The sequence below is a fragment of the Penicillium hispanicum genome (assembly GCF_028827665.1).
Source record: "Penicillium hispanicum strain IBT 35686 chromosome Unknown utg000001l_segment0_segment0, whole genome shotgun sequence".
Classification (NCBI taxonomy): Eukaryota; Fungi; Ascomycota; class Eurotiomycetes; order Eurotiales; family Aspergillaceae; genus Penicillium; species Penicillium hispanicum.
In genome coordinates this window covers 3,891,633-3,918,708 of record NW_026623193.1, presented here as the reverse complement: position 1 = coordinate 3,918,708, position 27,076 = coordinate 3,891,633, and the positions used below count along the sequence as shown (strand labels likewise).

Here is a 27,076-nt window from a genome sequence, read left to right as displayed (position 1 = left end):
CTGCCACGTTGACCGCCGTTGCCCCTCGCAACGCCCTCGCCCGCACGTTGTTTACTCGCTCCACTCGATCCCCCCAAGGATCGTCTCTGTGGACGGTGGAGAACCGGATCCTCGATGTTGCCGTTGGAGACAACTCAGACAATCCCGCTGGTGTTCATATGCCCCCGGCTGCCCGCTTGGTCTGCTTTCTCCTCGACCATTGCATTGCATTTAGTGTTCGCGTTGCATTCATTGCGGTTTTGTTTCTTTCGGCTTGGGCTGCATTTGACTGCCCGTTTGCGCCTGGACTCTTCTCTCTTCTATTGTTTCCTGCTTGATTTACTGCTTTGAAGCATCCCGTGAGTCCCATCTGTCCCTAGCCGTGTCCTGGAGTGCGGACATGGACCGAAAGTCAACTGACATGACACAGTTGCTGGTCAACGGTGATAGCCATGGCGCCTACTGCTTCCGCTCCTCAGATCTTCGACGACGCCAACCGTCCGCCCGCTCGGTCATCTGTTTTCCGGGCCATAATGTCATCGAAGGCTCACAAGAGGAACCAGTCCGCCGACGATGCTGTGGCCCCGCAACTGCCCAAGATAAAGTCGTCCGACCCGGTGCCCTTCCCGTGGGCAGAACAGCCTGCTACAGGCCCCGGCCATCTCCCACTTGCTGAGATCGTCCCGAACCGGGATGCTAGCGGCAACAATGTGTCGGCCTCCAAGAACGGTAGTCATGAGGGCAAGGGTGCTTTGCACAAGAAGACGAAGAGTGCAGTGTCTCTGAAGTCTCTGAGAAGCTACATGGAACGGAAGGATGCCAAGGCTGAAGATAATGAGGAATCAGACGAATATAAGCCGAAGAAGACCAAGTCGACCAATAGTTTCTCGGCTATTTTGAAGCGGTCCCAGCGGGGACGCAAGGGCGATGGCTCCAAGCCAAGTCGCGATAAAGAGAACCGAAGCCCCACCGATCTTGTTGACAACATGCCATCGCCAGTTTGGTCTCAGGAGGCGACGTCAATGTATCGCGAGCCGGTCAGCCGTTCACGACAGAATTCCACTGCGGACAGGCGGCGAAGTGTCGCGGAGGAAGTGTCTCTCTACACGCCCAAGGTTTACAGCCCGGCCCAACAACGGAACTTCTACGACTATCACCAGCCATCACTCACCAGATCTGGCGAAGGCAAGCCCCGCCCAAAGTCGGATTGCGTGGGGGGGAATAAGAAGATGAAGGATATTCTGGGAACTCTACAACGTGCTCCATCGGGAGAGAGCAGTGGGGCAGATCGGACGGACTCTGCGTCTTCGAAAGGGTCAGCAGTTGACAGGGCTAGGAAAATGTCCGGCCCAGGCTCCCCAACGAAGGAGCCGGCCAATGCGAGAAGATTGTCTCGGGTCCAGGCTGCAATCTCGGTATTTAATGCAAAGGAGAAGGATGCCGACGTACACCGGCACCTCAACTCCAAGGATCTGGAAAGCGAGTTTGAGAAGTTGCTGGTAGGTCCACTCTCTCAAAGGTGGCTCGAACTGCTCCCGGCGACTAACAAATTCCCAGGATGCGAGAAACATCCCCCACAACATGCGGGATAAGATGCGGTCCCTCGATACCAACATCAAGGCCGATTTCATCCAGAAGGACCGCACTGAGAATGGTACTCCTCACAGCGCCGGCACCTCTGACAGTCGGCGTGGACGTGGGAAGGAGTCCAAGGACGATCGCCAGTCCCAGGATCGCAAGGGCTCACGCTCACGCTCAAGAAGCCGTGGATTTACATTTGGCAAGGGACCTTCGTCTCCAGGGAAAAAGGCACGACCCGATAGCGGGACATTTCATCGTCCACGGTCTGTGGATTTGTCCCAGCCCGTAGGCGTCTATACGACGCTCTCAGCGGCAGGCTCGACCGCATCGCTCGCTGAAGCGACAGCTGTGGACACTGCTGCAGACCCATCTGACTTCGTACACTATCTTCGGGAGATTCAGAAGCCGGAGATGGTAGAGGTGGGCAAGCTACACAAGCTCCGCCTTTTGCTCCGGAACGAGACCGTTAGCTGGGTCAATGGCTTCATCACGGAGGGCGGTATGGATGAAATTGTACAGCTCATCTATCGCATTATGAAGATGGAGTGGCGGTATGAAGATTCCTCCTACTCTTTAACCTTAAATCAGAGAATATATGCTGACTTGCTTTTCCAGAGAGGATCATGAGGACACTCTCCTGCATGAATCATTGCTTTGCTTGAAAGCCCTTTGCACCACCTCCATCGCACTGGCACATCTGACCAAGGTTGAGGGAGAGCTCTTCCCAGCTTTGCTGAAGATGCTATTCGATGAGGAGAAGAAGGGTCCTAGCGAGTTCACGACTCGAACGATCATCATAAACCTCTTGTTCACTCAGATCTCGGAGACTTCCCCCCAAGATGGGCCAGCCAGCCGCGCAAAGCGGATCCTTTCATATCTGAAAGACCCTGCGCCGACTGAGCAGAACCAGCCAGTATCCTTCATCGCCAATATCTACCAGTCACGGCCTTATCGGGTGTGGTGTAAAGAAGTCACCAATGTGACCAAAGAGGTCTTCTGGATTTTCTTGCATCACCTCAACGTGATTCCCCTGCCCAAAGCAGATCCAAAGTCGGATGACCCCTTCACGGAGAAGGGCCAGATGGATCCTCGTCCATTCTCCCAGCGGCACTTCCCTCCGCCTCGTCCGCCTGTGCCTGCTGCCCCGTATGTAGGTGGCGTTGAATGGGACGCTACAAACTACCTGGCAGCGCATCTGGATCTGTTGAATGGACTGGTTGCCTCCTTGCCTACTGCTGAAGAGCGCAATCAGCTTCGTTCCGAACTACGCGCCTCCGGCTTTGAGAAGGTCATGGGAGGTAGCCTGCGCACCTGCAAGGAGAAGTTCTACTCCGCTGTTCATGAGTGCCTCCGCACTTGGGTTGCTGCGGCTGTTGAAGATGGCTGGCCCTACACTCTAGTACGCGAGGGTCCTCCACGCTCCGGCGAGCCCGGGTCGCCCACTAAGTCTCCCAAGAAGGCAACACCGGGCAGTCCCAAGAAGGGCCTTGTCGATGAAAAACCGCCTCAGCTGAACCTGGCGCTGGACTTCTCGGATAACCGCCCTGCATCTGGTCCGGTGACCCCATCGAGCGACCTACGCAGCTGGCTTTGAAAGCCGACCAACTCAAGTGGTTGGCGATCAATTTCCTTCTCCTTTGTTAACCCCCTCCCCTTTCCTATTGTCTGTTCCCTTTCCCACATTTCATGACTTGGCGTTGAGGTTTATCATTTTCTGTTCCATTTCTGATCGCCGACTCCAGCGTGGTCAATATCTTGCTGTTGACCTTGAATAGCCCATTGGAGTTTCTTTCCGGTCTGTTTTATTGGCGTTGGCATTCTTGGTGTTTTTTGGCGTTGCATATTCATTGTCCGGGAGAATCCTGGCGGACATGATGTAATGAAGCCAAGTTAAGATGCAGGTGGCGAGAGAGAACGAGGATTCGAGACAAGATGCGAGATACAGCTTTTGCCCATTTGTCTGTTTTCTTGTCCTCTCTGCGGAATAGCGACGCCTGCAGTTCCGACTGGATTTGCTCATGACAGATGACCGATGACATAAATGAGAATTGAATGATTGTCACTGAAACAACCAAATTTCGGACTAGATCTCTTCAAAGAACTAGGCTAAGTTCTAGAGTGGAACACTTCTACTATACTATCATACACATTCCATAGGCATCTCGACTATACACAGCGACCAGACCAACATGCTATTTTGAATCCCCTAGAGATCCCTGCCCATCAGTCTCAGCCCTCTTCACAGGCCCAGGCGGCGGAGGCGTAGAAAAGACAGCCCGAACCCCAGAGAAAACACTCTCGCGAATCTGCAAACAAGATTATGAGCCCACAATGTATGGCTAGCAATCAGAACCACCAGGAATGCACTTACGCCATCAAATGGTGTGTCCTTTGTATCCCAATCCATAAAGAGCACCGCATAAATAGCAACAACTATTTGCAAAACCCACCGTCAGCATACTCATGTAATCTTCTTATTCCAGAAAACCAGGTTCACATACATCCGATAATTGCCCATTGGGCCAGGGTCACCGTCTTCACAAACTTCGGCCGGGCGTATTTTAGTGCCGCGCGCCGACGGTACTTGCGCTCAAGGCGGAACTGGTGTTTCGGGGACAGCTTGGACATATCTGGTGGCCATTGACGCTTAGGCTTGTAGGGGCTATAGATATCTTCGTCGGCAGGAAGGGTTGATTCGTGCTTGTCGGAGGAGAGGCGGAAGGGCGGGGATGATTTTTGTACAGCCGATGCGGCGAAGGAGGTCGGTGTGGCATTGGAGAAGAGGCGCGCGTTGCGGAAGAAGGCAGAGGAGGTTGTCTATTTGGTAAGTCCATTAGCTGTCGATTGCAGATGTCTGAGGGCCTTGGATGCTTATCATACAGCCAGCTGCCATGGTTGTCGGGCGATCGGGGTCTTGAGTATTGTGCTGGAGATCGGCCCCCCGGCGCGCGCCGAGGAGGCGGCGGCAGTAAATATGAGTGAAACCATAGTTTTTCCCTTCCTAATAGTGCGCACTCAGTTTTATGCGATGTCACCGGCGTGGGTGAGATGAGGGCGAAGTCGAGGTGGAGGGTCGCCGCAGTGAGAAGTTGGCGCTCCGCAGTTCCTCCGCATGGAACGTAGTGCACGGTCCACTTTGGATCTATATTATCAGCGTTGAACTTCCCGGATATCAAGTAGAATAAAAGATTGGTCTTATAGGTCTAGTTAAGATAGTATTCCTAAATAATTACCTCTGAAATAATAGTGAATGGTCGATCTAGGAACTCAGTTTGCGTCTCTAGGGTGCAAGTAGTAATAAAACCAGTGCATAATGGTGTAGGTGAATTGAATTAGGTTGTGATTTGTTGCCTATTTCTATGAGGCGGACGGGCTATCTCTTACTTGATCGACTTCACCATCCGGTTTTCGTCTCATCCTCCTGACTTGCGTTCACTCCCGTTCCCATTCCCTATTCCCCAAGCCATTCATTCATTCATTCATTATGTCTTTCATTACACTGCCTGCTGAGCTGCTCGAGCATATACTTAAGATGCTCATGAGCCAGGACCAACGAGATGTGAGCAACTGGCAGAAGCTTCAATCTCTCAACTCCCTCGCTCTCTCGTGCCGGAACCTGTGGGAAAAGGTTACCTGGTGTGTGTATCGATACGACGCGCAGGAGTTCGGCAGTTCTGCTCTCCTCTGGGCCGCTGAAAAGGGCATCACCGCCACTGTCCACTATTCCCTCGACCAAGGCGGGCAGACGCGAACACTTAACAAGTTTGGACAAGATCCACTGTGGCTCGCTGCCCGATACAACCACAAGCCTGTCGCAGAGATCCTGCTAAAGTACGAGCACCACATCGAGACCAAGAACCCAGCTGGTCTGACGCCACTTGCCGTTGCTGCACGAGAGAATCACACCACAATGATCCAATTCCTCCTCCAACATGGCGCAAATATCAACTCTCAAACTTCTGACGGCGCGACTCCTCTTCTCTGGGCCATTCGCAATGGGTCTGTTGATGCTGTTGAGATACTCACAACATGGGGTGCAAAGCTCCCAGATAAAGATACCAAAGCCTGGAGAAAGTGGGCTCTGACTGCTTGCCGAGCTGGATTTAACAAATGGATTGACAATCCCGCTATGATGAATCTCATGAATTCATTCTATGATGCTGGGCAGGAGCGGAGTCTACGAGAGCAACCTCTGGTACACGCCATCAAAAACCAGTTCCTTGCCCTGTCTAAGTATCTCCTCGACAGTAACATGTACACTGGGAATAATCTCGGCATGGAAGGTTTCAATCATCCTTCCTACGTTCAGCTTCTTGACCCTGACAACTGCCCCATGTGGTGGGCCGTCTACCACGGAGACGAAGAGCTCGTTCGCAGGCTGTTGGAGCTGGGTCACGAAGTCAACCTGCGTATCAAATGGAAGGACGAGACGAGAGAGCCTACCCGACTCCTTTCACTTGCAATGATCCGACACTTTCCTGGCATCGCTGAGCTTCTTCTTGAGCACGGCGCGAGCCCCGATTATATGATGTGGGATGAGCATACCCCACTAAGCCGAGCTGTTCAGATGGGAAACACAAGCCTTGTTCAGAAAATGCTCGACAAAGGGCCTCGTATGAAGCCGTACCATCCCAAAAGCCCCCTGTTGATTGCAGTGGGCATGCAGCATCCTAAAATGGTACGGATCTTGCTTGAGGGCGGCACATATGCGGACTGCCGGATCCGTCTCCATAGGCGCGGCCGGGTTCTGGACTATGGGTCCATCCTCTCTTATGCTCAACGCCTAGGAAATCAGGAGATTGTCGAGGCCCTGCATGAGTATGGTAGAAGAGCTGATTTGGACTGAGGGAGACGATATTCACTTTGAGATGAGAAGTGATGTGTGTTTGAAGGAAATGTGCCTCTGTCGGCTCTGTCAATCTCGGGATGGCTTTTTATGCCTTGATAGGTAATAGGCCTATGTGGATTGCAATCCGTGGTTATCAAGAGGGATTGTATGGCAAGGAGGGAACATCTAAGATAGGGTCTTGCTGATTCCACTTAATGAATACAATATTTCTCATTATGGCCCAATGACACGCATTATATCGGCAAGTTCAATCACCGAGAAGAGGAGTTACGTTCCCGAGAATTCAGTACTGGCTGAACGTCTGTTCGCATCTGAGTCAAGCTTTTCACTAAGCCTTGTCGAATGTAATACAGAATACTGACCGGCGGGGTAATAAGATCAAATTTCGGATAATGGCAAAAACCAGATGAAAAGAATACGTAAGATACCCATATATCAGTTGATAACATAAAAGCAAAACAACTCATGCGACAATGATCTTGTAAATCTCTTTTTCCCGAGCCTGTTCAAAAGCACAGTTCAAGCAACACCTGCGGCATAGGACAGCCGATTCCCACCTTGTCAAGGACAGAAATTGTGCAGTTGGACTGCCAGCCGTTTGAACAATGGAAACCTGGTCTCCAGATCTTCCATCTGGTGTCAATACCGAGTTCGTTTTCACCGAATTCATGTACTCTTGGTTCAAAGGGCTTTTTCTCGAATGTTTACAGGGATGGGCGTCGAGGAGTCCAAATAATTGATCCACGCGCTCTCGAAGAGAGACAGATTGTCTTTGGCCCCACATAGTTATGGAACATTCGAGAGCTAGCCCATGAACGTGTTCTGAAACTGCGAGTGACAATGCAGAATGAACACCATCTTGGTTTGGACAAACATTATCCAAGGGAGCCATTCTCGGCAAATGTTGATTGGTAGATTTGTTCCAAAAGCTGTGGTGGATCTCAGCGAATATCTGATTATGATATCTGTTTTCGTAGCATATCGATCCATCAAAAAGCTCTAGGTCACGGCTTTTTATAAGATCATTGCCAAAGTGCAGGATCCCGGAGGGTATAAGGGTGGTCGTGCCGTCCGACTTGACTATCAGATTCGGATCGTCCCAAGAAAAAAGCTTGTACAGTAGCTCCCTCGGGGTTATTGTAACCTTCGTCGCCCCTCGAAGTCGGATCCTATCGGATGGATACCATATTTCACGATCACTGCACTCTTTCCAGACAGCTCCGTCGTGAGCATGAACTGCGAGGCTTGCAACACCCTCATCGATGATCCGAAACAGTGTTTCGGAGGGTTCACCATATCGATTCATCTCCCTTGCCACTTGAGATAGACGCTCAGTTTGGTTTGATCTTGCCAGTGCTCTCTCAAGCTGTGACAACTCTTCGGCAAAGGAACGCCACTTCAAAGGCAGTGAGACGCCAAGAGCTGTTTCACAACGTTGGTGTAAAGTAGCTCGAGGAAACTCCCCCAGAATTTGATTGAAAAGGCCCGTTGAGAAGTGCGTCCGTGTTCCCGAGGCTTCTCCAGGGAGTATAAATATCAGGTCCGAGAGAGACAGAATGCATGTTCCGACAGCCACAAGAGCATCGGGAGAGCAAAGGAGCCCCCACTCTTGTAGGTAAAGCTGCATAAATGCAGCCAAGTGACCATGATATGAGAACTTCAAAGAACAGGACGGTTGAGCCGGTTTAGCAGAGAGATCCAAGAGAGACTCGATCACGCCCATATTTTGGACTTGAAGCGACTTATCACCGATGGAATCAGTAACTTCGATACAGATTGAAGTAGACTGACAACCTTTGTGAATGATCATGTTTTCAACAGTGATAATGCAGTCATCCGAAAACAATGCCACTGCAAGAGCTGTGATGTACCCCATACTTGCACAGCCTCGGATGCGGATAAGAGATTTGTCTTGCTGCAAGGCACCGGATAATTTAGACAACATATCACTCATCCCTTCTTGACTCAACGATGCCAGCAGACTCAATGGTACTTTTCGGGGTATATGCTGGTATGTCTCGTGGATACGGCACACTTGTCTTGCCAGGATGGTACCGAAGCCAATCACGCCTAATTTTCTAGAAAGTGTGTCGATGGCTTGGGTCAACTGTTTGGGGCTGCTGAGCCGAGCCGCATTGGGGAGAAGTGTTTTTGAAAGCTTGTAGAATATGTTGGCTGTCGAATCAGTTCCATAGATATTTTCAAGACAAGTTGCCAGCAACGCGACCGCCTGACCACCCGCGGAATGCGACATCAGAGAAGCAGCGTCTCCTTTGCGCCAGCCAACCATCAGCCCAAGTCGATCTAGGCGTGTGCTTTTGCATCTTTGGAGATGGTCCGGAACTTGGGCCCTCAATGGGCCACTGACGGGAAAGGCCGCGCCCAATTGTTCCAGCTGGAGCATCGCAACAGGCTGGACATTGTCGGCTGAAAGTGTTGCGAGGACAGTTGAGAAGGCGCTTAGACCATTCAGCGAGAGCTGCCCGACGTCGAGCTGGGGGTCGAGTGAGCCCGACATAGCGGCCGATGAGAAAATTGTATAGGAGAGATGATGGAAGGAATTACGAGATGCGGGCTTCACCCTGTCATTATTTATAGATCCTTCCGACCACGTCAGTGTTTCCTAGCATGAGTGAAGGCGCCAACACAGGCGCTGGATCCTCCAGAGCTGCATCGACGTCTCATCATCCATCGAATGAGTGTCGATAGAAGGCTCCAAGTTGGTACTTCTGCATAGCTCGGATAGGGTTAGTGAGCTGCAAGAGTCGGCCCGTAGCGCTGAAGAACAATGCCATTGTTTCAGGCGGACGCTACTGAGGCGTCGCCGCCGATCAGATAAAAATAGAAGGACGATGCATTGCAAAATGAATCCAGTATCGATTTAAAGGAGAGTTGTAGACAATATAGTGGATATAGAAATCCCTGTCATAATGAGCCGTGATAAGGCCCTCACCGGGAGCTTCAAGGTTGGTCTGGGACGGGCGCCCCGGATCTCCACCGCCAGGGGGCCGAGAGGAGTCCGGGGCAAGTTAGGGATGGCTGGGATGGTCACATTCAGAAGTGTGAGCATGGCGATAAGACGTCGAGACCATGTGTGTTATGTGCCCAATCAAGGGTATCTCACAAGCAGCATGACGTATATCTCGAGAATTTAGTTAACTACCAAGAGACACGAAGAGTCAAGATGGCTTTCACATGTTCGCATGTGGCACGCCCGGGGATCCCGTGACTGGGTCATCGGATCAACCATGTTCCGATGGACCTCGGCTCATTTGGCGGCGGCGCAAGCAACGGCGACGCTGCGACAAGGGAAATCCGACCGAGTTCACAGATGGAGGTTTAAAAGAGTGCCTTCCTCCCCAGAATATAAACCACATTATCCATCTGACTTGGTGTTTCTAACCCTTACCCCCATACATCTCCCCCAAACCCCATCACACTTCGACGTCATGTCTTCAGGTGAGTACTTCTGTGGCTGCTGCTGAATACAGCCACGCACAGTGCCGTAAACGGCTCTCAGAAACCCATTTCACTGATATTTATGTGCAGCACAGCAGCGCCTTTCCCAGGTTTCCTCCCACTTCGGCCCTGCCGGCAAGAAGGGAGCTGCCGCCCTCACCGAGAAGCATCCCGATGATATTGTTGTGACATGTGCTCTGCGGACAGCCCTGACCAAGGGTGGCAAGGGTGGTTTCAAGGACACTGCTGCTGCCGACCTGCTGGCCGGTGTCTTCAAGGCTGTGATCAACAAGAGTGGCATCGACCCGAAGGCTGTTGACGACGTTGCTGTCGGCTCCGTCCTTCCCCCCGGTGGCGGTGCCACTGAGTTCCGTGCTGCAGCTCTTGTGGCTGGTTTCCCCGAGACCACTGCGGTCAAGAGCTTGAACCGTCAGTGTTCCAGTGGTCTGCAGGCCATTGTTGACATCGCCAACGCTTTGCAGTCTGGCATGATTGACGTTGGTATCGGTGCCGGTGTTGAGAGCATGACCTCCCAGTACGGGTAAGTAGCCCCTCTTCACTAATTTTTCCAGAAACCATTGCTCATCCATCGTCTTTCAGCCCCGGCGCCGTGACCGAATTCTCTGAGCTCCTTGAGAACCACCCCGAGTCTGCCAACTGCAAGGTCCCCATGGGTGTCCTGTCCGAGGACATGGCCAAGGACCGCAATATCACCCGTGCCCAGCAGGATGCTTTCGCCGCTTCTTCTTATCAGAAGGCTCTTCAGGCCCAGAAGGCTGGCCTCTTCAATGAAGAGATTGCCCCTCTCGAGGTCAAGTGGACTGACCCCAAGTCCGGCGAGGAGAAGACCATCACCGTCAAGGCTGACGATGGTATTCGTGAGGGCATCACTGCTGAGTCTCTCGGCAAGATCCGCCCTGCCTTTGCCAAGGACGGCTCCATTCACGCCGGTAACGCTTCCCAAATCTCTGACGGTGCCGCCGCCGTTCTGCTCATGAAGCGTTCCACCGCCGAGCGCCTCGGCCAGAAGATCATCGGCAAGTACGTTGCCGCCAGCGTTGTCGGTGTCAAGCCCCTGCTTATGGGTGTTGGCCCATGGAAGGCCATTCCTGTTGCCCTGGAGAAGGCTGGCATCACCAAGGACGATGTCGACGTCTTCGAGATCAACGAGGCTTTCGCCTCCCAGTGTGTGTGGTGTGTCAATGAGCTTGGCTTGCCCATCGAGAAGATCAACCCCAAGGGTGGTGCCATTGCCTTCGGCCACCCCCTAGGCTGCACTGGCTCGCGCCAAGTGAGCACGCTTCTAACCGAGCTCAAGCGAACCAACAAAAAGATCGGTGTCACTAGTATGTGCGTCGGCACCGGCATGGGTATGGCTGCTGTCTGGGTGGCCGAATAAACAAGTTCCTATCCTTCTTTGTATATTGCACAGCGACTTGGATTTTCGATAATACCCACAGATACTTTGGTTTATTGAATGTCTGTGAGGATACCACGAGAGATTGAATTTCATGTACATCTTTGTTATACTCAGGGTTAAACTGGCTTCTTATACGACTGGCTACTGTCCACCGAGTCAGAAAGCATCCTTATCTACCACCACAATGTAGACTATCAAGATCGGTACTTCTTGAAAGCCTCTGTGACGCTCATTCCCCGTGCAACAGCCTCTTTCGCCTGGTCATCCATGCTAATCAACTTGGGCATGATCTCCAGTACGGGGTCGAGCAAGTCGCGTGGAATGACTACCACCCCTTCCATTGGGTCGCAGAAGACAATATCTCCCTATAAGAACATCAAACGCTGCTTTCTATGAAGAGGCACGAATGTCTTACCGGTGAAACCGTTACGCCTCCGATTGAAATAGACACATTTCGCACACCTGCTTTCGCTTCAGCCCCTGTTCCAACGGTCGAGGTACCGCGAGCCCACACCTAAAGCAGAGTCAGCTTCTGTCATGGAGATCGAAGAAAACCAAGTCTACCGGTAGCTCCAGTCCTTGCAGTTCTCGCAAATCCCGCACTCTGCCACCCACAACGGCAGCCTTGACGCCCAGCACCTTCATTCGAGTTGCCATGATTCCACCCGTGACAGCGCAGTTCTGATTGTCTGGCTGCTCCAAGACGATGATCGAGCCCACATTGGCCAGGTCCTCGGCCGCAAAGTCGCCTGCATAGTCTACCCAGTGCTTCCCTGGTGGGAAGCCATGCCTTTCGGGGTCCTCTGCTGCAATTGCAGGTGGACTGTCACCTTTTGAAATGAACTTGAAGGTTGTTGCTGGAGCGGCAACTTTGCGCGCGGTGTCATTTCGTCCGACTATCGGCGAGAAGGGGGCTTTTCAAAATGATCAGCGAGGGGTTTCATTTTGGTGTATATGCAGATACAGATCATGCATAGCAAGTGAAAACTATGAGGCACAACGTACTCAGGTCCGCTAGGTGGCCAGCTCGCGCTGTGCCGCCTTCAGGTATCTTCTGTAGCTTCAGGAGAGCATCTGATATCTAGTGAATGGATCGTGTTAGCGTATGGTGAATCTTAGCAGCTACTTCAATTTCCAGAGATCTGCCTCTTCATATCTACCCACATCACACGCTGTGTAATTCTCGACCAATGTCGCGAGCTGCTCGTTGAGAGAGGCCATTGCGGGGCGCGGGACACCGATGCGGCTATCCGGGTTTAATGCGAATGATAGCTTAAGCCTTTGCCAAACACCTACATTGGCTGTTGACATTGACTATCGAGCATGTAAGAAGGAAAAGTGACCATGATGGTCTCACAGTCTGGAACACAGCATTGCTGATCGTCGAGCACATGTGCCGGGTTTCGGACTGGTACATCATCGGCCCACCGGAGATCCCCACGTCTGTCTGGGCTTCACGGCTCGCTACCCGAGAATTTCCGCGAGGTAGCCTCAGGGCCGCTTCGCGCTATTTTGAAGTCACCTAGGGCATGTCGAATGCGAGATTTCTGGTTATTCAAGCCGGGATAAACCCATCCTAGTTGGTCTGGCGCTTCTACCGAGGAACAAAGGACTCGGCTTCTCAATCCGAGTTGCCAATTTAATTTCTCCATTATATGCCTCTGCAGGAACCTCAGCGCCAATCCTAATTAGCATAGCAAAATATACCCCATCTCTAGAACTATCGCATGCACCTCTAGCCGCCCGAGTGACTTCTCGCCGGCGCCATGTTCGCGGTTTCATCGCGGAACCAAAGCATCAGAGCCATCTGACTGATGCTATCACTATTCCACCCATAGTCCATTAACTCAAGCAATTCAGGCTGGGACTTGAACTGCAGTATCTCCATCCCGGAATGACGAAGTCGATGAAGAAGCCATCGGTTCACAAAGGTCGCCTTGTTGAGAGGCTTGGGACGTGCAGATTCGAAGAAGGATGAGCGATCTTCGAATTCAGACAATCGTAGGGGATCAGGTATTGGTGCTTCTTCGGGTGGTTCTGGCAAGTACTGTTCCAATACCTGCCGCCACCGCCTGTCTAATGCTTCGGTGTCGGATTGCTCTTTGTATTCTGGATGCGATTGGACTCGATGTAAAGCCAACGATAGCTCGGCCTCAATTTGAGCCTTCTCGCCCTCATACCGAGCAATGAAACCGAGTGACTCACTATCGAGGGAGATACCGATGCGCTCGCGGAGCTGCTGCTGATCGATGAGACTCAGGTATTCGGCCTCGAGCTCCGATAGCCGCTCACGCAGCATGCGCACTTCCCCAATATAGGAGAGATACTCTGCCGTTCTGGAGGAGACGGGATCTGCGTCACTAGTCGAGAAGGAATCGTCCGACAAATCCGAATCGAGGTCGTCGTGAGAATGTTGGGGCCATTCTGGGGCTTGCCTGCGCAGGGTTTTTTGCATCCGCCTCATACGCTTTTCTAGGATGTATTCGCGCTCCCCTAGCTCGTCTTCGACCTTGTGATAGTCCGCCTCCAACACTAGATAAGCGGCCGTTACGGTCTGAAGGTCCTCAATAGCTTTGTGAATAGCACTTGTCTCCTGGTGCAGATTTTCCGGGGATATCAAGTTGAGTTTGTTACGCAGAGCTAGCCGTAGATCATCCTCCTCGTCGCGCTTGTGCCGCAGTGCATGACGCAGGTCTCGGGCTCGGTATCGCTGGGCGGAGACTTCCTCATGGAGGCTGAGCACCTCGTCTAGGAGCTTTTCCAGCTTAGCGCTGGTGTTGTTTGGAGCGTGAGCCGCCTCATGCCTAGAAAAAGGTGAATGCTGGGATGACGGGAGAGATTGCGGCCATTGCTGCTCCTTGATCCACATTGTTGAGCTATTTCCGGCATGCTCACTTTCGCCACTATTCTCGTCCAGATCTTGTCCGGTAAGTGGGGCTGTCGACGTTATTTTGAGGGGAGATGTTTCTGATAGATGTGGGCATAATGGTTGTAGACTTCCCGACGCTGTTGAGCTTTCTGGACGTGGTACCATCCCAATCTCATGCCACTGGTCCAACGAGCTACCCAAAGAGGTATTCCGGGGAAGGTAGATTTCACTTCTATTGTCGGTCCACGGATCCCCGGTGGATGGCATCTACAGCAGAATATCAGCGTGATTAAATTTGACCGCAGTGCATGTTATCGGGCAATATTCACCGGCGACAGACGGGTCCGCGAGACCCCAGGCCAAGATGCCATGATTCGAGAGCTAGCAGGTCTCCAGTCACATTGCGGGGAGAACCAGGCTGGTGGTGCCAGAGCACACCAACAACTTCAGTGTTGGTAAGCCTGGGGGGTTGAGCGCAGCACGGAAAGGAGAAAAGGAGCTGATAGACCGGGTTTATTGTTGCCCCTCTCCAAACCAGCAGGGACTTTGCGACGTTAAGTCAGGGGGGAGAAGCGACGTGATAGGACTTGACGCCTCGACGTGGCGTTGCGGCCAAATCAGCAGTCGCCGGAGGCAGCCCAATCGTCGTCGCTCCAGCACTCCCACAACCCCCGTCTTTAGCGCCCGCGCTTCCGTCGTCTCCGCCTCCCGTTGGATCTGTCGCCATGCGCTGTGCCAATGCAATCAATTTCCTGGCCGCCACTATCTCTCGCTCCTCTGAGCCCCCGGGAATCGACCAGCAGGCGCAGCAAGCCCTGCGAGTGAATGGCTGCCAACAAATCATCAACGCTCCTGCATACGCGCCATGGTCAATCGCACTATTGTCGACTATAGAGCAGAGGGGACGGTCCGAGCCGCATGGACTATGAGAAGGGCGATCCATGAGGCCAAATCCCTCTGGCAATCTGCCTCAGGTCGCGGATACAAAATCTCGCTACCCAACCCTCTTTCCAGTGCCAGATGACATGTAGCAGCCATGGCCGCAGATTGGGCAGTCCATACTGAGACCGGACGCTTGTTTCGTCCCATTTACAACCTCTCCGGTAGGAGACTGACCCCCCTCCGCGAAAGATGACTCTGTTGTTGATGACTTGTCAGGTGAACCATGCTACGAATGGGACCGGCCAGGTGGCCCAGTGACACTTGTGGCTTGGGGGAGTGATAGATCATCGAGGTTTGCCATGTCCGAGAAGATACACTGATTGCTTTCTCTCTATTTGGTTGCGAACCGCGACTGACTCCCGCTAGTGTAACACCGCGGCAGCGAGCTCCTTCTGAATCGGCCTTTCCTCGGCCCGTAGAGACGCCCTACGGAAACGCAACGTCATTGGCGCCCGGGCCCGAGCATGCAGGTCGCCATAATTCGCAGCATTGGCAGCCCAGGCCATATGACTATACTGAGCACGGTGCCACGGCTGGTGATCGGCACACCGCTTCTCAATATCGAGTGCCGAATCAGGGCCAGAGACCACAGCAGGCTCATAACCTGTCAGAAGGGAAACATCAACCGATCAGCTCAGTTGTGGCAAGTACTCATGGCAGTACTTCTATAAACTGGGGCTCCGCTAGACCCCAGGACAGCGCGATCAGAGAGGCGAATCCTCGCCGACCTACTCGGGCTAGCATTTCTGAACGTAGTGACGCCACGGCATCCTCCTGGAGCGACACATCCAGCCCCGGTAGGTCCATAACGGAAGATCTGCAGGGCTTGAGTTTAGGACAACATATATCCTCTCAGCTCATTCCTCCTCATGGGGCCAGTCCTAAGAGTCACCGTCAAGACCCCATCTTGGGAGATGTACAGCGACATCATGACACATTGGTGGTAAGCCTTTTTGCCCGGGTACTGGAAGCAATTCTTTGCTTATTCCTTTCAGCGAATGTCCCTTGAACCTTCATACGTGATCCCCGGGAGTACTGGAGACCATGAGACACTTGATCCTCGTAAGTTCCTCGCTTTTCCTTTCCATCAAATAGAAGCTAAATAATGATTTCGCTCAGGTTATAAGAGACAGAGTGACCCTAGAAGATTCTTTCGTGTTGGCAGGGTAAGCTCGCCCCCTGGCCCATTTTTGGGGTAACAACGCTCACGTACAAGTAGGTCTTCTCCATGCTCTGGCATGAAAATGCTGGGCTTCATGGAACCATTCTCAGTCAGAAAGGCCCACTTCTTGGTCGAGACTACACTCGGGGCAAATATCAGGAGCCGATTTACAGCAGCATACGGCGCATGGTTGTGGTCAAAGAGCAGAAAGGATGTTGCTGGTGCATGTACGAATCTCTAAGACTCGATCAATATGCCTAGTCTGACATGAGTTTCAACAGTCCCATCACGACTTACAGCGGACAAGGTGTGGCCAAGCCAGGTGTGGACCGCAGCAAGCATGCGATTATCTACATGCGTGGTGCGCACCCAGTGACTAGACCCAGCGAGCCAAAGATGACGAAAGAGCCTCTGGAAGTTGAGCCAGCAAAAGGTGACCAGAAGCTGGACCCCATGTCCCGGCTCAATTTTGGCAAGGTGTACACTGTCGAGCATAACGTGAAGGTTCTGCCGGTCGGCAGGATCACCGATGGATCTCTCATCAAATTCAATGCGTACATCAAAGCCGAATTTAACCGGTGAGGCCGCACATCTTATGTCCAAATTGGAGGTCTTTCTTGCTTCTCAATCGGAGGATCTGCGTGGCACATCATATCGAGTGGGAGATTGATATATGTTCATTGACGAATCAACAGGGAAGAATCAGTTCGATTGATGGCTTCACATTCTTTTTTCCGATATACGTCAATTCTTCAGAGAATTAGTGGCTGATATATTTGTTCTATTGATGTTCTTGAATTGAGTGCAATACGATTTGTTTCATGTTTAGCCTTTTCCTAATCAGGACGTGATCAGTGATGTCAGCAACGCACCTTTCCCGATTAGGATGCGAAACGCAGAACATCTCACCGCCTTGAAAAAATCTCACCGCCCACCAAGATTTCCCTGTTCAAGATCTTCTCACTATCGAGGTTGCATCAACATAACAATCATGAAGCGCAAACTGGATGCAAATGATGTTCCTTCCCCTAAGACCTCAGGGGAGGGGGAACCGAAAATTGACTTTGAGACTCTCGGGCTCGATGCGCGACTGCGCCAGGCTCTGATCAAAGAAAAGTTCACCAAGCCCACTCCCGTACAGGCAAAGGCAATTCCGCTAGCTCTTGAGGGAAAGGATATCTTTGGTAAGTTACCATCCGGTTGAGGCGACCAATACTCGGTGCGTTTACTGACAGAAACAGCAAATTCAAAGACCGGCTCTGGCAAGACCGCTGCCTACGTTCTTCCCATTCTCCAAGCTATCCTCCAACGGAAAGATGTTAGTATTGCGCATATTTGGACCGGTCTGGGTAAAAAGTTATTAACACTATTTTTCATTCAGGTCGATGATTCGTCCAAGGCAATTACTGCGCTTATTCTCGTTCCATCGCTCGAACTCGGCGCCCAGGTCCAAAAAGTCATCACATCTTTCACAGCCTTCTGCGGAAAAGCTGTTCGGTCCATCAACTTGGCACAGAAGATTGGAGAGGAGGTTCAGCGGACCATGCTCGCCGATATCCCCGACGTGGTGGTCTCTACCCCATCCAGGGTTGTGAACAACATCAACAACTCGACAATGTCGCTGGATAAACTTACCCACCTTGTGATCGACGAAGCCGACCAGGTCCTCTCTTTCGGCTATGACGATGACATGAACATTCTTTCAAAGGCGCTTCCTCGTGGTGTGCAGACATTCCTCATGAGTGCTACGCTTGGTTCAGAGGTGGATACTCTGAAGAGCCTCTTCTGCCGAAACCCGGTGGTGCTCGAGCTGGAGGATAAGGAAGAGAAGGGTGCTGATGTCAGCCAATTTGTGGTGAAGTGAGTATTTCTTAAATGCGCCTACTGTCACATACTTTGTACTAACTTAAGCATCTCAGATGTTCGGAGGATGACAAATTCGTTCTCATCTACGTTATCCTCATTTTGAAACTGATCAAAGGCAAAATTCTCATTTTCGTGTGCGATGTGGATCGATGCTATCGTCTGAAGCTTTTCTTGGAACAGTTCCAGATCAAAAGCTGTATTCTGAACAAGAAATTGCCTGTCAACACACGTGTGCATGCTGTGGAGCAATTCAATAAGGGTGTTTATGACATTATCATTGCTGCAGATGAGGACGACGACGAGGAGCACAAGAGCCGGAGCGAGGCCAAATCAAACAAGAAGGTCCAAGGCACCGTCGAAGATGAAGAGGCAGAGGGTGATGAGGGCGACCACGCAAGTGAAGAAGACGAGAAGGCTTCAAACAGCAAACAAAAGTCCAAACCAGAAAAGAGACGCAAGGTCGACGGTGAACGGAGAAATTACGGTATTGCTCGCGGCATCGACTTCCAGAACGTCGCTTGCGTCCTCAACTTTGACCTCCCTACCACGTCAACAGCATACACCCATCGCATCGGACGTACAGGCCGCGCCGGGAAAGCTGGCATGGCGCTGTCATTCGTAATTCCTACCGAGGAGTACGGCAAGCACAAGCCCACTTCTATTCCCAGCGCCAAGAATGACGAGAAAGTTCTCGCGAAGATCGTCAAGCGGCAAGCAAAGCATGGCCATGAGGTCAAACCTTATCACTTCGATATGGAAGAGGTCAAGAACTTCCGCTACCGTGTCTCTGACTCTCTGCGTGTTGTTACTCGTCGCACGGTCACAGACGCACGCACGACCGAGCTTAAACAAGAAGTCGCGAAAAGCGAGAAGCTGAAGCGTTATTTCGAGGAGAACCCCGAGGACTTGGAGCATCTGCGCCATGATGCCGAGCTGCGCACTGTGCGTATCCAGCCGCATCTCAAGCACGTCCCTGATTACTTGATGCCGGCCAAGGGAAGGAAGGGCATCTCAAAGGAAGATGTGGGTTATGTTGGCTTCTCAAAGACGAACGAGAATCGCATTCGCAAGGCGAGAGATCGCAACCGCAGTCGTGGAAAGGGAAAGAAGCCCACGGGCAGAAAAGCCGATCCATTGAAGACGTTCAATCGGGGTCGGAAGTAAGTAGAAGAAGTTCGGATCCATTGCATGATACCATTGTATTTTAAGTTACGTGGAACAAAAGCCGGAGTTATGACAGGACAACATTCTCATTCGATTGGAATCTGTAGATGGATCATTATTGATACGCCATAACTCGACCCTATCTTAAACATCTGAAGTATATACAGGCCAGGCGTAGGATCAAAACTCCGCCGGACTTGAACGTTCTGCCCCAGTAGTAGCATGCATCCACTTCCCCCGGCCCTTCCTTCTGATCTCGTTGATCTGTTTGTGCACTTCCACCGCCCTGTTTAGAGCATCCCGCCGGTCCTGCATATCTCTCGCGCGTCGTTGATAAACAGCCATTTTACGCCGAATCTCGTCGATCGGGGAAAGCGACGTCTCCTCTGTTAGTTCGGCATCAACAGGTAAACGCTCCTGAGGAGGCGCATGGATCGAGGAGGCCAGCGAGCGCGCAAGATTGTCATATTCTTCCGAACTAGCCAGGGGCTTATTGGCATCGGCATCCGGGGTTTTGGGATCGTCTGGCTGCCAACCAGGTGCGAGCCCGATCCACTCGACATCTCGCCAGGATGCATTCCATTCAGGACCGTAATACCCAGGACGATCAGGCTGATCTGACGGCCCGAGGCCTGACCAGGTCAGGGCCGGGATCCAGGTGGAGCAGCCTTCGAGGTCAAGCCATTTCAAGCAATAGGTCGAGCGAGAAAGCTGGCGAAGAATGCCGGCTGACTCACCCCATTCATTCAAGATCTGGTTGGCGGCGACACGCGAACTACCATTTTGCAGCTGGTCTTGGCGCTGGGAAGTACGTGACGGTGTTGGCCAGTGTGCCAAAGATAGATGGGTGATAGTTGATAGATGGGAGAGAAGTTGGAGGAGAGAGTTCCAGCTTGCATGAGATGGATGCGGGTGTGCCAGGGAGAGATAGCGTAGATTGCTGAAGCGCAGCCTCTGCCCGATAGATTGGGGAATAAAGCTGTCCTCGTCAGGCACCTCCTCATCCCAAGAGGTCGGAATGGCCTCCTCGGTCTTGTCCTGGGCTGCGGCAGTTGTCGACTTTCCATAAACCACCACCTCACGGGTCAGCTGCTTGAAGGACAGCCAGTGGCCAATCGCATGTCCCAAATCCAAGCGTGTAATCTTAGCATCAGTATCAACACTATCGTCTGTAATCGCAGTGTCCTCTTGTCCAATCTCAGAGTAATCCGTTTCGGTCAAGAACAGCGGTTTCAATCCGTACATGCGCCCTCTTAGGCGTTGATGCCTTCCATGGGTAGCGAGGTAACTTAGAAGAAGGACCTTGAGATGGCTCGGAATCTGGGACAGAAAAACTCCATCGTACTCTAGATGCCAAATCCAGTTCGCAGCCATGGATGTCAGGATAGCATGTACTAGAGTCCGCTCTCCGGGGAACGCGACGCCAGGCAACCTTTTCAAGCGATGAATAGCATTTCTGCTTTCCACTGCAGCTATAGCATCTTCCTTCACAGTATCTGAGACCTCGTCCTGGTCTCCTGTCAGCCAACTTTCGGGGGGTGGAGGACCGGGAATTCGACGGATCGGACGTCTGCCTATTGCCATGCGACTCGCATCTGGTCGAGGCCGAGGCGGTGGGGGTTCTGGGAGTTCGAGAAGGTTACGAAGGGATGGAGGAACCGATCTTTGACTGGCAAAGGAACTCGAAGACGACGGAGGGTTCTGCTCAGAGGATGGACTGGGCAGCTGTGTGCGGCGGAGACGGCTGATCAGATCGTTGACAGACGGCGACTCAGCCGCAGAGCCCGTGGATTGCCGGAGCCGGTCATTGTGGCGGGCACCGGATGAAGCAAGAGAGTGATGGGGGGTATTGGCTGGCTTGGTGACAAACGTTCTCTTGTGCTTTTTGGGCATGAGAAGCCGAGCTGCAGTGTTGTGCAGGTGGGAAGTATGGGCGGAGGCGAGTCCCGCGGGTTTTATACTTATCGCCCCCACCGGACGCAGATGCCAAGTCGAGTACTGGCGATGTACTTCATCGACACAATCTTTACAGAGTAATTTGTAGGCGGTTGACAAGAACAGCTCAGTTGATGCCCTGAGCAGACACAGTATATTGTTCGACATTGACACGGGCTCTATCATGCAAGGCCGACCAGGCCGATCAAAATTTTATACATGCTATTTACAGGGTAAGTATACAGCCCGGATCAGATATCTCGAACCCAGGAATCGTCCTTCATGTGGCCTTCCCGTTTAGGACCTTCCTCAAGCCACGTCTCGACAAGGCCTTCCTTGGGATCTTCATCGGGGAGACCGCGCGATCGTCGGACATCTAGTACGAGGTTCCTGATCTTCAGAGTAACCTCCTTGCGCAACTCAACTGCTTCCTTGTTGTTCAGCAGCTCCTCGCTCAGCACACCAGCCGGAAGATTCCTAGATAGAGGATCCATTGCTTCGACCTTTGCCTTCAGCGTCTGCCAGCGCGATCTCATGTCCCCAAAGACTTCCTCGGAGTCAACCTTCGAGCCGAAGGTCACGCTAACCTTCTTCCCTGGTCGAGGAAGGAAGCGTGGAAACTCGCGACTCTCGTGCATGATGTCATCAAATCCCTGAATCCACATCGGAACCACGTCCGGGCATTCGTTGGCTTCGAGAATCAGTCGTGCAATGCCCCACTTGAAGTAGCGCATGGTCTTTCGTGGAGATTGGTGAATCTTCCCCTCGGGGAAGATGTGGACCCACGAGTGGGAATTACAAGCGTAAGCCGAGGGCGCATAATGCGCATCCACGCCGTTGGTCGTATAGGCAATGGGTAAATCCGAGAAGGGATCAATGCAAACGTTTTGGAGGCTGAAATGCTGGAGCTCAGGAAGAGCACGGTGATGGTCGACGGGGAAGGGGCCTTTGGACAGCAATCGAATGGCCTGGGTAATAGCAGGCTGACCCAAGCCACCAAATGGCGAATGAGCGAGACGGTGAGTAGGGAGGACCTGTCCCATTGTGAAAAACCATGACAGAGGCCTTGTAAGAAGTGGTAAGTCAGTACAATTCACCTGAAAGCCCAACTCCTGGCTCCGCAACTCAACACACCTCGTCTGGAAGCAAATATCGTGACTTCCAAAAGACCACCGCTTATTCCAGAAACGTGCGGGGAGCATTCCCCATACCAACGGATCGTCCATGCTAATTGTCGCGACAAAATGTCAGCCATTTTCAAGCGCCGATTGCGGACCACCTCGCAGTCCGCATTCTCTCGTGGGCACGTACACGCTAACATGATTCGACACTGGAGTGGCATGAAATCGTCAGCCACAAGCCTCAATTGCTTTCATAGGACACATTTCGGGGAAAGCACCTGTAATTAATCCTTTCGACCTTTGCGATGGGTCCCGCCGCGAGTCGAGCAGCGCGGTGAAAGCCTCGCCGCCATGAATTTCCGCATGGCACAGACCTGATAGAAATGCGCGACACAGTCCGGCCACTCCCCACATGGTCGTGTTGGACCATGTCCGCCAGATGCAGGACGGAGAATCTGCTGTTGCTCCGGGATCCATGTTGTTGGACAGGAAAACACCGCTATGAGGATTCCATAAACGGAGACAAAATGTCTCTGCGACGAGGCCAAGGGCTTGGGTACAAGCCCCTTTGGAGGGAAGTGGTGGATTGAGGAGAAAATGACAACTCCTCGGCGAACACATTTATCCTTCGAGATCACATGACTGAACCCGGGGTAAACGTTGGACCAGCAGACTCAACACTTTCGTATTTTACCAAATCCCATTCCTGGTCTCATCGTTGATATCTCCCTCTATATTTCGATGGTTTCATTTTGATTCCCAATTGTCTTTGCAGCCAACGTTGAGACGCAAAGCGCGCACAAGCAGTTGTATAGAGAGCCCGTCCGCACGGGCCAATTGCAACTGCGATTTGCAGCACGATTTTCCTGCGAACTTCCCACCCGCAACTCGTCCAACAATGTTCAAGCCCACGCCCTCCCTGCTTGGGGGTCTCCTCTGGTATGTCCTCTGCGGGAATCTCAACGCGCATAGCTAAACATCTCTCTGGTTTGCAGGAAGACCCCGTGGCGTCTCTCCTCGCCGCAGAAAGCCCGGCAACGCAAGCGCCTGCGTGCCGTGGACCGCGTCGTCGATACCCTCAGCGCCGCACTTTCACGGAATGGCCACAGCACCAAGGCTGTCGACCGGTGGTATGCGGAAATGCCGCGTGAGGAGGAGATGCTCCCCAAGGACAAGTACACCATCTTCGACAAGAAAGAGAAGACCTACCGGAAGAGCATTCACAGTACGTTGATCCCTTTTATCGTCGGCCAGTGCAATTCTGCATTGGCAGCACATTCGTCAAAATATGCTAATTCGCGATCAACTTTTTTAGAGCTTCCCAAGTGGACTCGTGTCAGCCAGCGTGTGAACCCCCCTGGTTTCTAAGACACTGTCAGTTTGCAACATTCGAGGAACCCCCTTTACGATCTCGCCGATACGCATCGTCTCCAGAATGCAGTTCGGTTTCTGTATTATACGCCCGACACTCGACTCTACCATCCGGTGGGAAGGCTAGTCTGAGTTGAAACAACATAGCAAGGAATTCCGGAGTTTTTTTTGGCAATTGAGAAAATGTGCCCGCTTTGGAGTGGATGGTGGTGGGCTGCGACGTTTTATTACCCAGCGCTTAGACTCATTACAATTCAACCCTCGTTCAAAGGACAAATCATGTTGGTTCTAGGCTGTTCCAAGTCTTCTAACGATAGTACAAGGACCGGCAATGGTAAGGATATTGGACGGCAAGTGATCGATATGGACCGGATATCGTGGACAAGGGATGATTTTGACAAGTCTCCAAACATGATGTGAAGACCGGCTTTGAACATCTAGATGGCCGGCGGGGTCGGTAACGGTGTCTGTTTGGCGTCTTTGGAGAATAACTTGAACGATGCAGTGCGACAACATCGGTGGGCCTGCGTTGCAACTTCTTTGACTCGATTCCGGTTCACTCGACCCTCATGAAGAGCCTTTCTCAAGCGATAACCCCGGTGAACATGCTGCCAGTCCTCAAGTGTCTCTTGCCAGCCCGCTCCGCCTTCGTACCAGGCATTCTTCTGCTTGGTCGACATCTCGAACCCCTGTGGAGGCTTTGGTAAGATCCAACATGCTGGGTCAATGTGGCCATCGGGGGGTTCCTCGACGGAGTCGTCATACAGTTCGACTGTGCGAACGACCTCCCGGACCCCAGACACCCGTCTCTGTCGGTTGACTGCAGCACGCCAGGAGTTGATTCGAGGAGTGTACGCCCGTTTCTTTGCAGCCGTTGGATACTTCGGCCTGGCACTTAGGCTCGGCTCTGGATAAGGGACATTGAATCGTGGGTCTCCCCATTCCCGTCGTGCGTCTTGAGAAACCCTTGAAACGGGGTCAATCACAAGCCAGGTCTCCCTATTCAGCCAGTGATTCGCGAGAATGGCAAAATGGTAAGGCTTTTGCCCCGGTGTTGTTTCGTCGAACATCCAGAGCAGCTTGCGGTCCAGCTTGTCCATCAGTTTCAACTCCCAGTCGTTCAGGGCTTCAGTGTGGCCTGCCTTTTGCAGGGCCTGCTCTCCCGGACTTTCATATGGGCCAAAGCTGACTCCCATATCCTCTTTCACTGGCCATATTTCGCGCAGGGTGCTCCTGTATTTACCAAGTTTGGCATCGTACAATGAGTTCTGGCGACAGGATGCCCTCTGTTGTGCATTCAGCCCTGTGTCCGCTCGCACTGGGAGCGTGTTATACTTGGGATTGAACCCGTCATGATTTGAGAATCGAATTTGACTCTGATGTGGGATATGTCGGCTCGATCTCACAGGGAGCTTTCCCGTGGACACTTTCAGGTGCCGGTTGCAACTCATCACCTGACCATCTGGAACAACCTCACAGGTGCTCTGCTCGGAGAAAAGACTGGCCAACATCTCCGTGAACGGAGTTCCAGGGGGGCCAGACGAATCCCGCAGATCATGCAACTGTGTTCTGGCCGCATTCACCTGCATCCGTGCCGACCATATTCGGTATATTCGCGAGTGCTGAGATATCTTGGGGTTGGGCGTTTGCCGGGAGGTCTTCAGCCTTCCATGCACAGTCGAGTGAAGACGATACCTGCCTCTGCGAAGACTGCTATGCCCATCAAGGCTGACGTACGGCCATCGATCATTTTCATGGTGTATAACTGATATATGACTGGATACTTGAGACTCGTCTTCATACGATGATGTAAACGAGTGTTTGGTGGTCCTGGCATCAAACCAGATAAGATTTTCATGGCCGTCGTCAGAAGCACGGAAGTTGAGAATCGAATGAGAATGGCTATGTATTTCTTGCACTTTTGACAAGTCGACGCCTTTTTCGCTATGAGCATTTGAGTGCACTTCTGATAGCGGGCTGACGTTTCCCTCGTAGGATATCCTGGAGGATGCCGCCTGTTGAGCCAAGTCCGACGCGGATCCATCAAGCAATGCTCCATGGCACTCGGTGTGCGGACGTGGATTCCAGATAGCATCTGCCGTGAGAAAGTCATAGCTCTTTACGCACTCCGGTAACCATCTCAACGGTCTTTGGGTGCCACGACGAGCTTTCAGCGCCTCTTCGCCGGGATCCCACCACACCCAGCGATAATCGGTCCGAGTGGACTTCCACGCCGTCCACCGCTGAAAGGTCTTGAAGATATTGCGAAAGAATGCTTTGTTCCTGTTGTGCGTTTCCAATGAGACCCAGCCATACCATGTCCGTGCATATCGAGTAGTCGGGGTGTTGCCTTCCCTCAGCACCTTGTGTCGATTCAATGATCGTGCGAACTTTCCAATCTTCCAGAACAGAACTGCAAGTATGAATATGCCTACTGTTCCCGCGAACAGTTCGGCGAAGACCTTGGGATCGATCGAAGCGGTCACTGGGACCGGTGGGGTGGACGGCCCTTTGGGAGCTCGAGGAGGCGCAGGAATGAGCGAATGATTCTGACGAGTTGTCAGTGGCGCCATTGGCTAGGAGCGGTGTCCTTGTGACGCTCGTAACGATATTCCTCATGGTATTCCAAGTGAGGGAACGGAGAAACCTGGGGGTTTCCAGGTTGACGTTCTGCGCTCCGTTAGGAAGCGACTCTCCACGAAATGGCATTTACCCTCCGTGATTTCGCCCTCTGTAGTCCTACTGAATAACCTCTAGTCAGTTGGTTCCTCCGTCTAGATAACGCATGTATCCAATTTCCAACTCCAGGTCAATATTCTTGATTCTATTCATGAGGTGTGGCGTAGTTAACGCCCCAAGAGAAAACCTACAATGATATTGCAGCGTACAGCGACTTTTCCCGATTCTAGCGCCGATCACGCTAACAAGCTCTGAGCGGAGATTCTAGGAGCATTCAAGATATCGGACGAGATGCATTCTCACGTTGTCAACCAACTGTCCTACCTCGCGTACGCCCCTGTGCTGGCCAATCTTTCCTGTGTGCCTCCGGACGGCGGAGTCATTGTCGAGGATGACGTGGCCTGCGATATAGATACTCATTCGTGCTACCACAGGTGACTATATCAGGCACAGTCTATACAAGTTGTCACTGAGGATCGCTTTTGGCAAGCCCAACTCTTTCACCCAGATTTGCATATGCCGAAATGCATCTGATCATTGCGAAGATGCTGTGGCACTTCAACCCGACTCTGGATCAGAGGACTACTCAAACTATGCTGGATTATGTGGGACCGACAGTCTGATGGCCTGCAGTTTAGTTCTAGTGCAGATTGAGGCAAAACGAGAGGTTGCATAATAG

The 27,076-nt window shown here is 52.2% G+C and overlaps 14 protein-coding genes across 14 annotated transcripts; 6 read left to right on the top strand and 8 right to left on the bottom strand.

Annotated features, from left to right (window-relative positions):
• Positions 1–431: 431 nt before the first annotated feature.
• N7459_001474 (uncharacterized protein) lies at positions 432–3,154 on the top strand (the record flags this gene model as incomplete). Its single annotated transcript, XM_056940659.1, has 3 exons — positions 432–1,478; positions 1,537–2,111; positions 2,176–3,154. The coding sequence occupies 3 exons, from the start codon at positions 432–434 to the stop codon at positions 3,152–3,154; spliced, it is 2,601 nt and encodes an 866-aa protein (XP_056804939.1).
• Positions 3,155–3,752: 598 nt separating this feature from the next.
• N7459_001473 (uncharacterized protein) lies at positions 3,753–4,548 on the bottom strand (the record flags this gene model as incomplete). Its single annotated transcript, XM_056940658.1, has 4 exons — positions 3,753–3,866; positions 3,932–3,993; positions 4,062–4,377; positions 4,441–4,548. 4 exons carry the CDS (start codon positions 4,546–4,548, stop codon positions 3,753–3,755), a joined length of 600 nt encoding a protein of 199 aa, XP_056804938.1.
• A 544-nt stretch (positions 4,549–5,092) lies between these two features.
• Positions 5,093–6,406, top strand: N7459_001472 (ankyrin repeat domain-containing protein; the record flags this gene model as incomplete). Its single annotated transcript, XM_056940657.1, has 1 exon — positions 5,093–6,406. The coding sequence occupies one exon, from the start codon at positions 5,093–5,095 to the stop codon at positions 6,404–6,406; it is 1,314 nt and encodes a 437-aa protein (XP_056804937.1).
• Positions 6,407–7,213: 807 nt separating this feature from the next.
• On the bottom strand, positions 7,214–8,927 carry N7459_001471 (uncharacterized protein; the record flags this gene model as incomplete). Its single annotated transcript, XM_056940656.1, has 2 exons — positions 7,214–7,237; positions 7,284–8,927. 2 exons carry the CDS (start codon positions 8,925–8,927, stop codon positions 7,214–7,216), a joined length of 1,668 nt encoding a protein of 555 aa, XP_056804936.1.
• Positions 8,928–9,858: 931 nt separating this feature from the next.
• N7459_001470 (3-ketoacyl-coA thiolase peroxisomal A precursor) lies at positions 9,859–11,267 on the top strand (the record flags this gene model as incomplete). The annotated part of the gene is made up of 3 exons (XM_056940655.1): positions 9,859–9,868; positions 9,959–10,409; positions 10,469–11,267. 3 exons carry the CDS (start codon positions 9,859–9,861, stop codon positions 11,265–11,267), a joined length of 1,260 nt encoding a protein of 419 aa, XP_056804935.1.
• Positions 11,268–11,482: 215 nt separating this feature from the next.
• Positions 11,483–12,509, bottom strand: N7459_001469 (RraA family protein; the record flags this gene model as incomplete). The annotated part of the gene is made up of 5 exons (XM_056940654.1): positions 11,483–11,653; positions 11,704–11,802; positions 11,853–12,202; positions 12,294–12,369; positions 12,453–12,509. 5 exons carry the CDS (start codon positions 12,507–12,509, stop codon positions 11,483–11,485), a joined length of 753 nt encoding a protein of 250 aa, XP_056804934.1.
• A 514-nt stretch (positions 12,510–13,023) lies between these two features.
• Positions 13,024–14,157, bottom strand: N7459_001468 (uncharacterized protein; the record flags this gene model as incomplete). Its single annotated transcript, XM_056940653.1, has 1 exon — positions 13,024–14,157. One exon carries the CDS (start codon positions 14,155–14,157, stop codon positions 13,024–13,026), a length of 1,134 nt encoding a protein of 377 aa, XP_056804933.1.
• Positions 14,158–15,466: 1,309 nt separating this feature from the next.
• On the top strand, positions 15,467–16,837 carry N7459_001467 (uncharacterized protein; the record flags this gene model as incomplete). The annotated part of the gene is made up of 5 exons (XM_056940652.1): positions 15,467–16,042; positions 16,095–16,161; positions 16,219–16,265; positions 16,319–16,488; positions 16,543–16,837. Coding segments are annotated over 5 exons (1,155 nt in total), but the record flags the coding sequence as incomplete, so codon positions are not given.
• Positions 16,838–17,252: 415 nt separating this feature from the next.
• On the top strand, positions 17,253–19,291 carry dbp9 (ATP-dependent DNA/RNA helicase; the record flags this gene model as incomplete). The annotated part of the gene is made up of 4 exons (XM_056940651.1): positions 17,253–17,445; positions 17,503–17,579; positions 17,643–18,121; positions 18,181–19,291. The coding sequence occupies 4 exons, from the start codon at positions 17,253–17,255 to the stop codon at positions 19,289–19,291; spliced, it is 1,860 nt and encodes a 619-aa protein (XP_056804931.1).
• Positions 19,292–19,471: 180 nt separating this feature from the next.
• On the bottom strand, positions 19,472–21,184 carry N7459_001465 (uncharacterized protein; the record flags this gene model as incomplete). Its single annotated transcript, XM_056940650.1, has 1 exon — positions 19,472–21,184. The coding sequence occupies one exon, from the start codon at positions 21,182–21,184 to the stop codon at positions 19,472–19,474; it is 1,713 nt and encodes a 570-aa protein (XP_056804930.1).
• A 293-nt stretch (positions 21,185–21,477) lies between these two features.
• N7459_001464 (uncharacterized protein) lies at positions 21,478–22,452 on the bottom strand (the record flags this gene model as incomplete). Its single annotated transcript, XM_056940649.1, has 2 exons — positions 21,478–22,291; positions 22,361–22,452. The coding sequence occupies 2 exons, from the start codon at positions 22,450–22,452 to the stop codon at positions 21,478–21,480; spliced, it is 906 nt and encodes a 301-aa protein (XP_056804929.1).
• Positions 22,453–22,473: 21 nt separating this feature from the next.
• On the bottom strand, positions 22,474–22,824 carry N7459_001463 (Phospholipid/glycerol acyltransferase; the record flags this gene model as incomplete). The annotated part of the gene is made up of 2 exons (XM_056940648.1): positions 22,474–22,556; positions 22,584–22,824. The coding sequence occupies 2 exons, from the start codon at positions 22,822–22,824 to the stop codon at positions 22,474–22,476; spliced, it is 324 nt and encodes a 107-aa protein (XP_056804928.1).
• Positions 22,825–23,245: 421 nt separating this feature from the next.
• N7459_001462 (mitochondrial 54S ribosomal protein mL60) lies at positions 23,246–23,715 on the top strand (the record flags this gene model as incomplete). The annotated part of the gene is made up of 3 exons (XM_056940647.1): positions 23,246–23,286; positions 23,343–23,572; positions 23,663–23,715. The coding sequence occupies 3 exons, from the start codon at positions 23,246–23,248 to the stop codon at positions 23,713–23,715; spliced, it is 324 nt and encodes a 107-aa protein (XP_056804927.1).
• A 440-nt stretch (positions 23,716–24,155) lies between these two features.
• Positions 24,156–26,291, bottom strand: N7459_001461 (uncharacterized protein; the record flags this gene model as incomplete). The annotated part of the gene is made up of 1 exon (XM_056940646.1): positions 24,156–26,291. One exon carries the CDS (start codon positions 26,289–26,291, stop codon positions 24,156–24,158), a length of 2,136 nt encoding a protein of 711 aa, XP_056804926.1.
• Between the last annotated feature and the right edge of the window lie 785 nt (positions 26,292–27,076).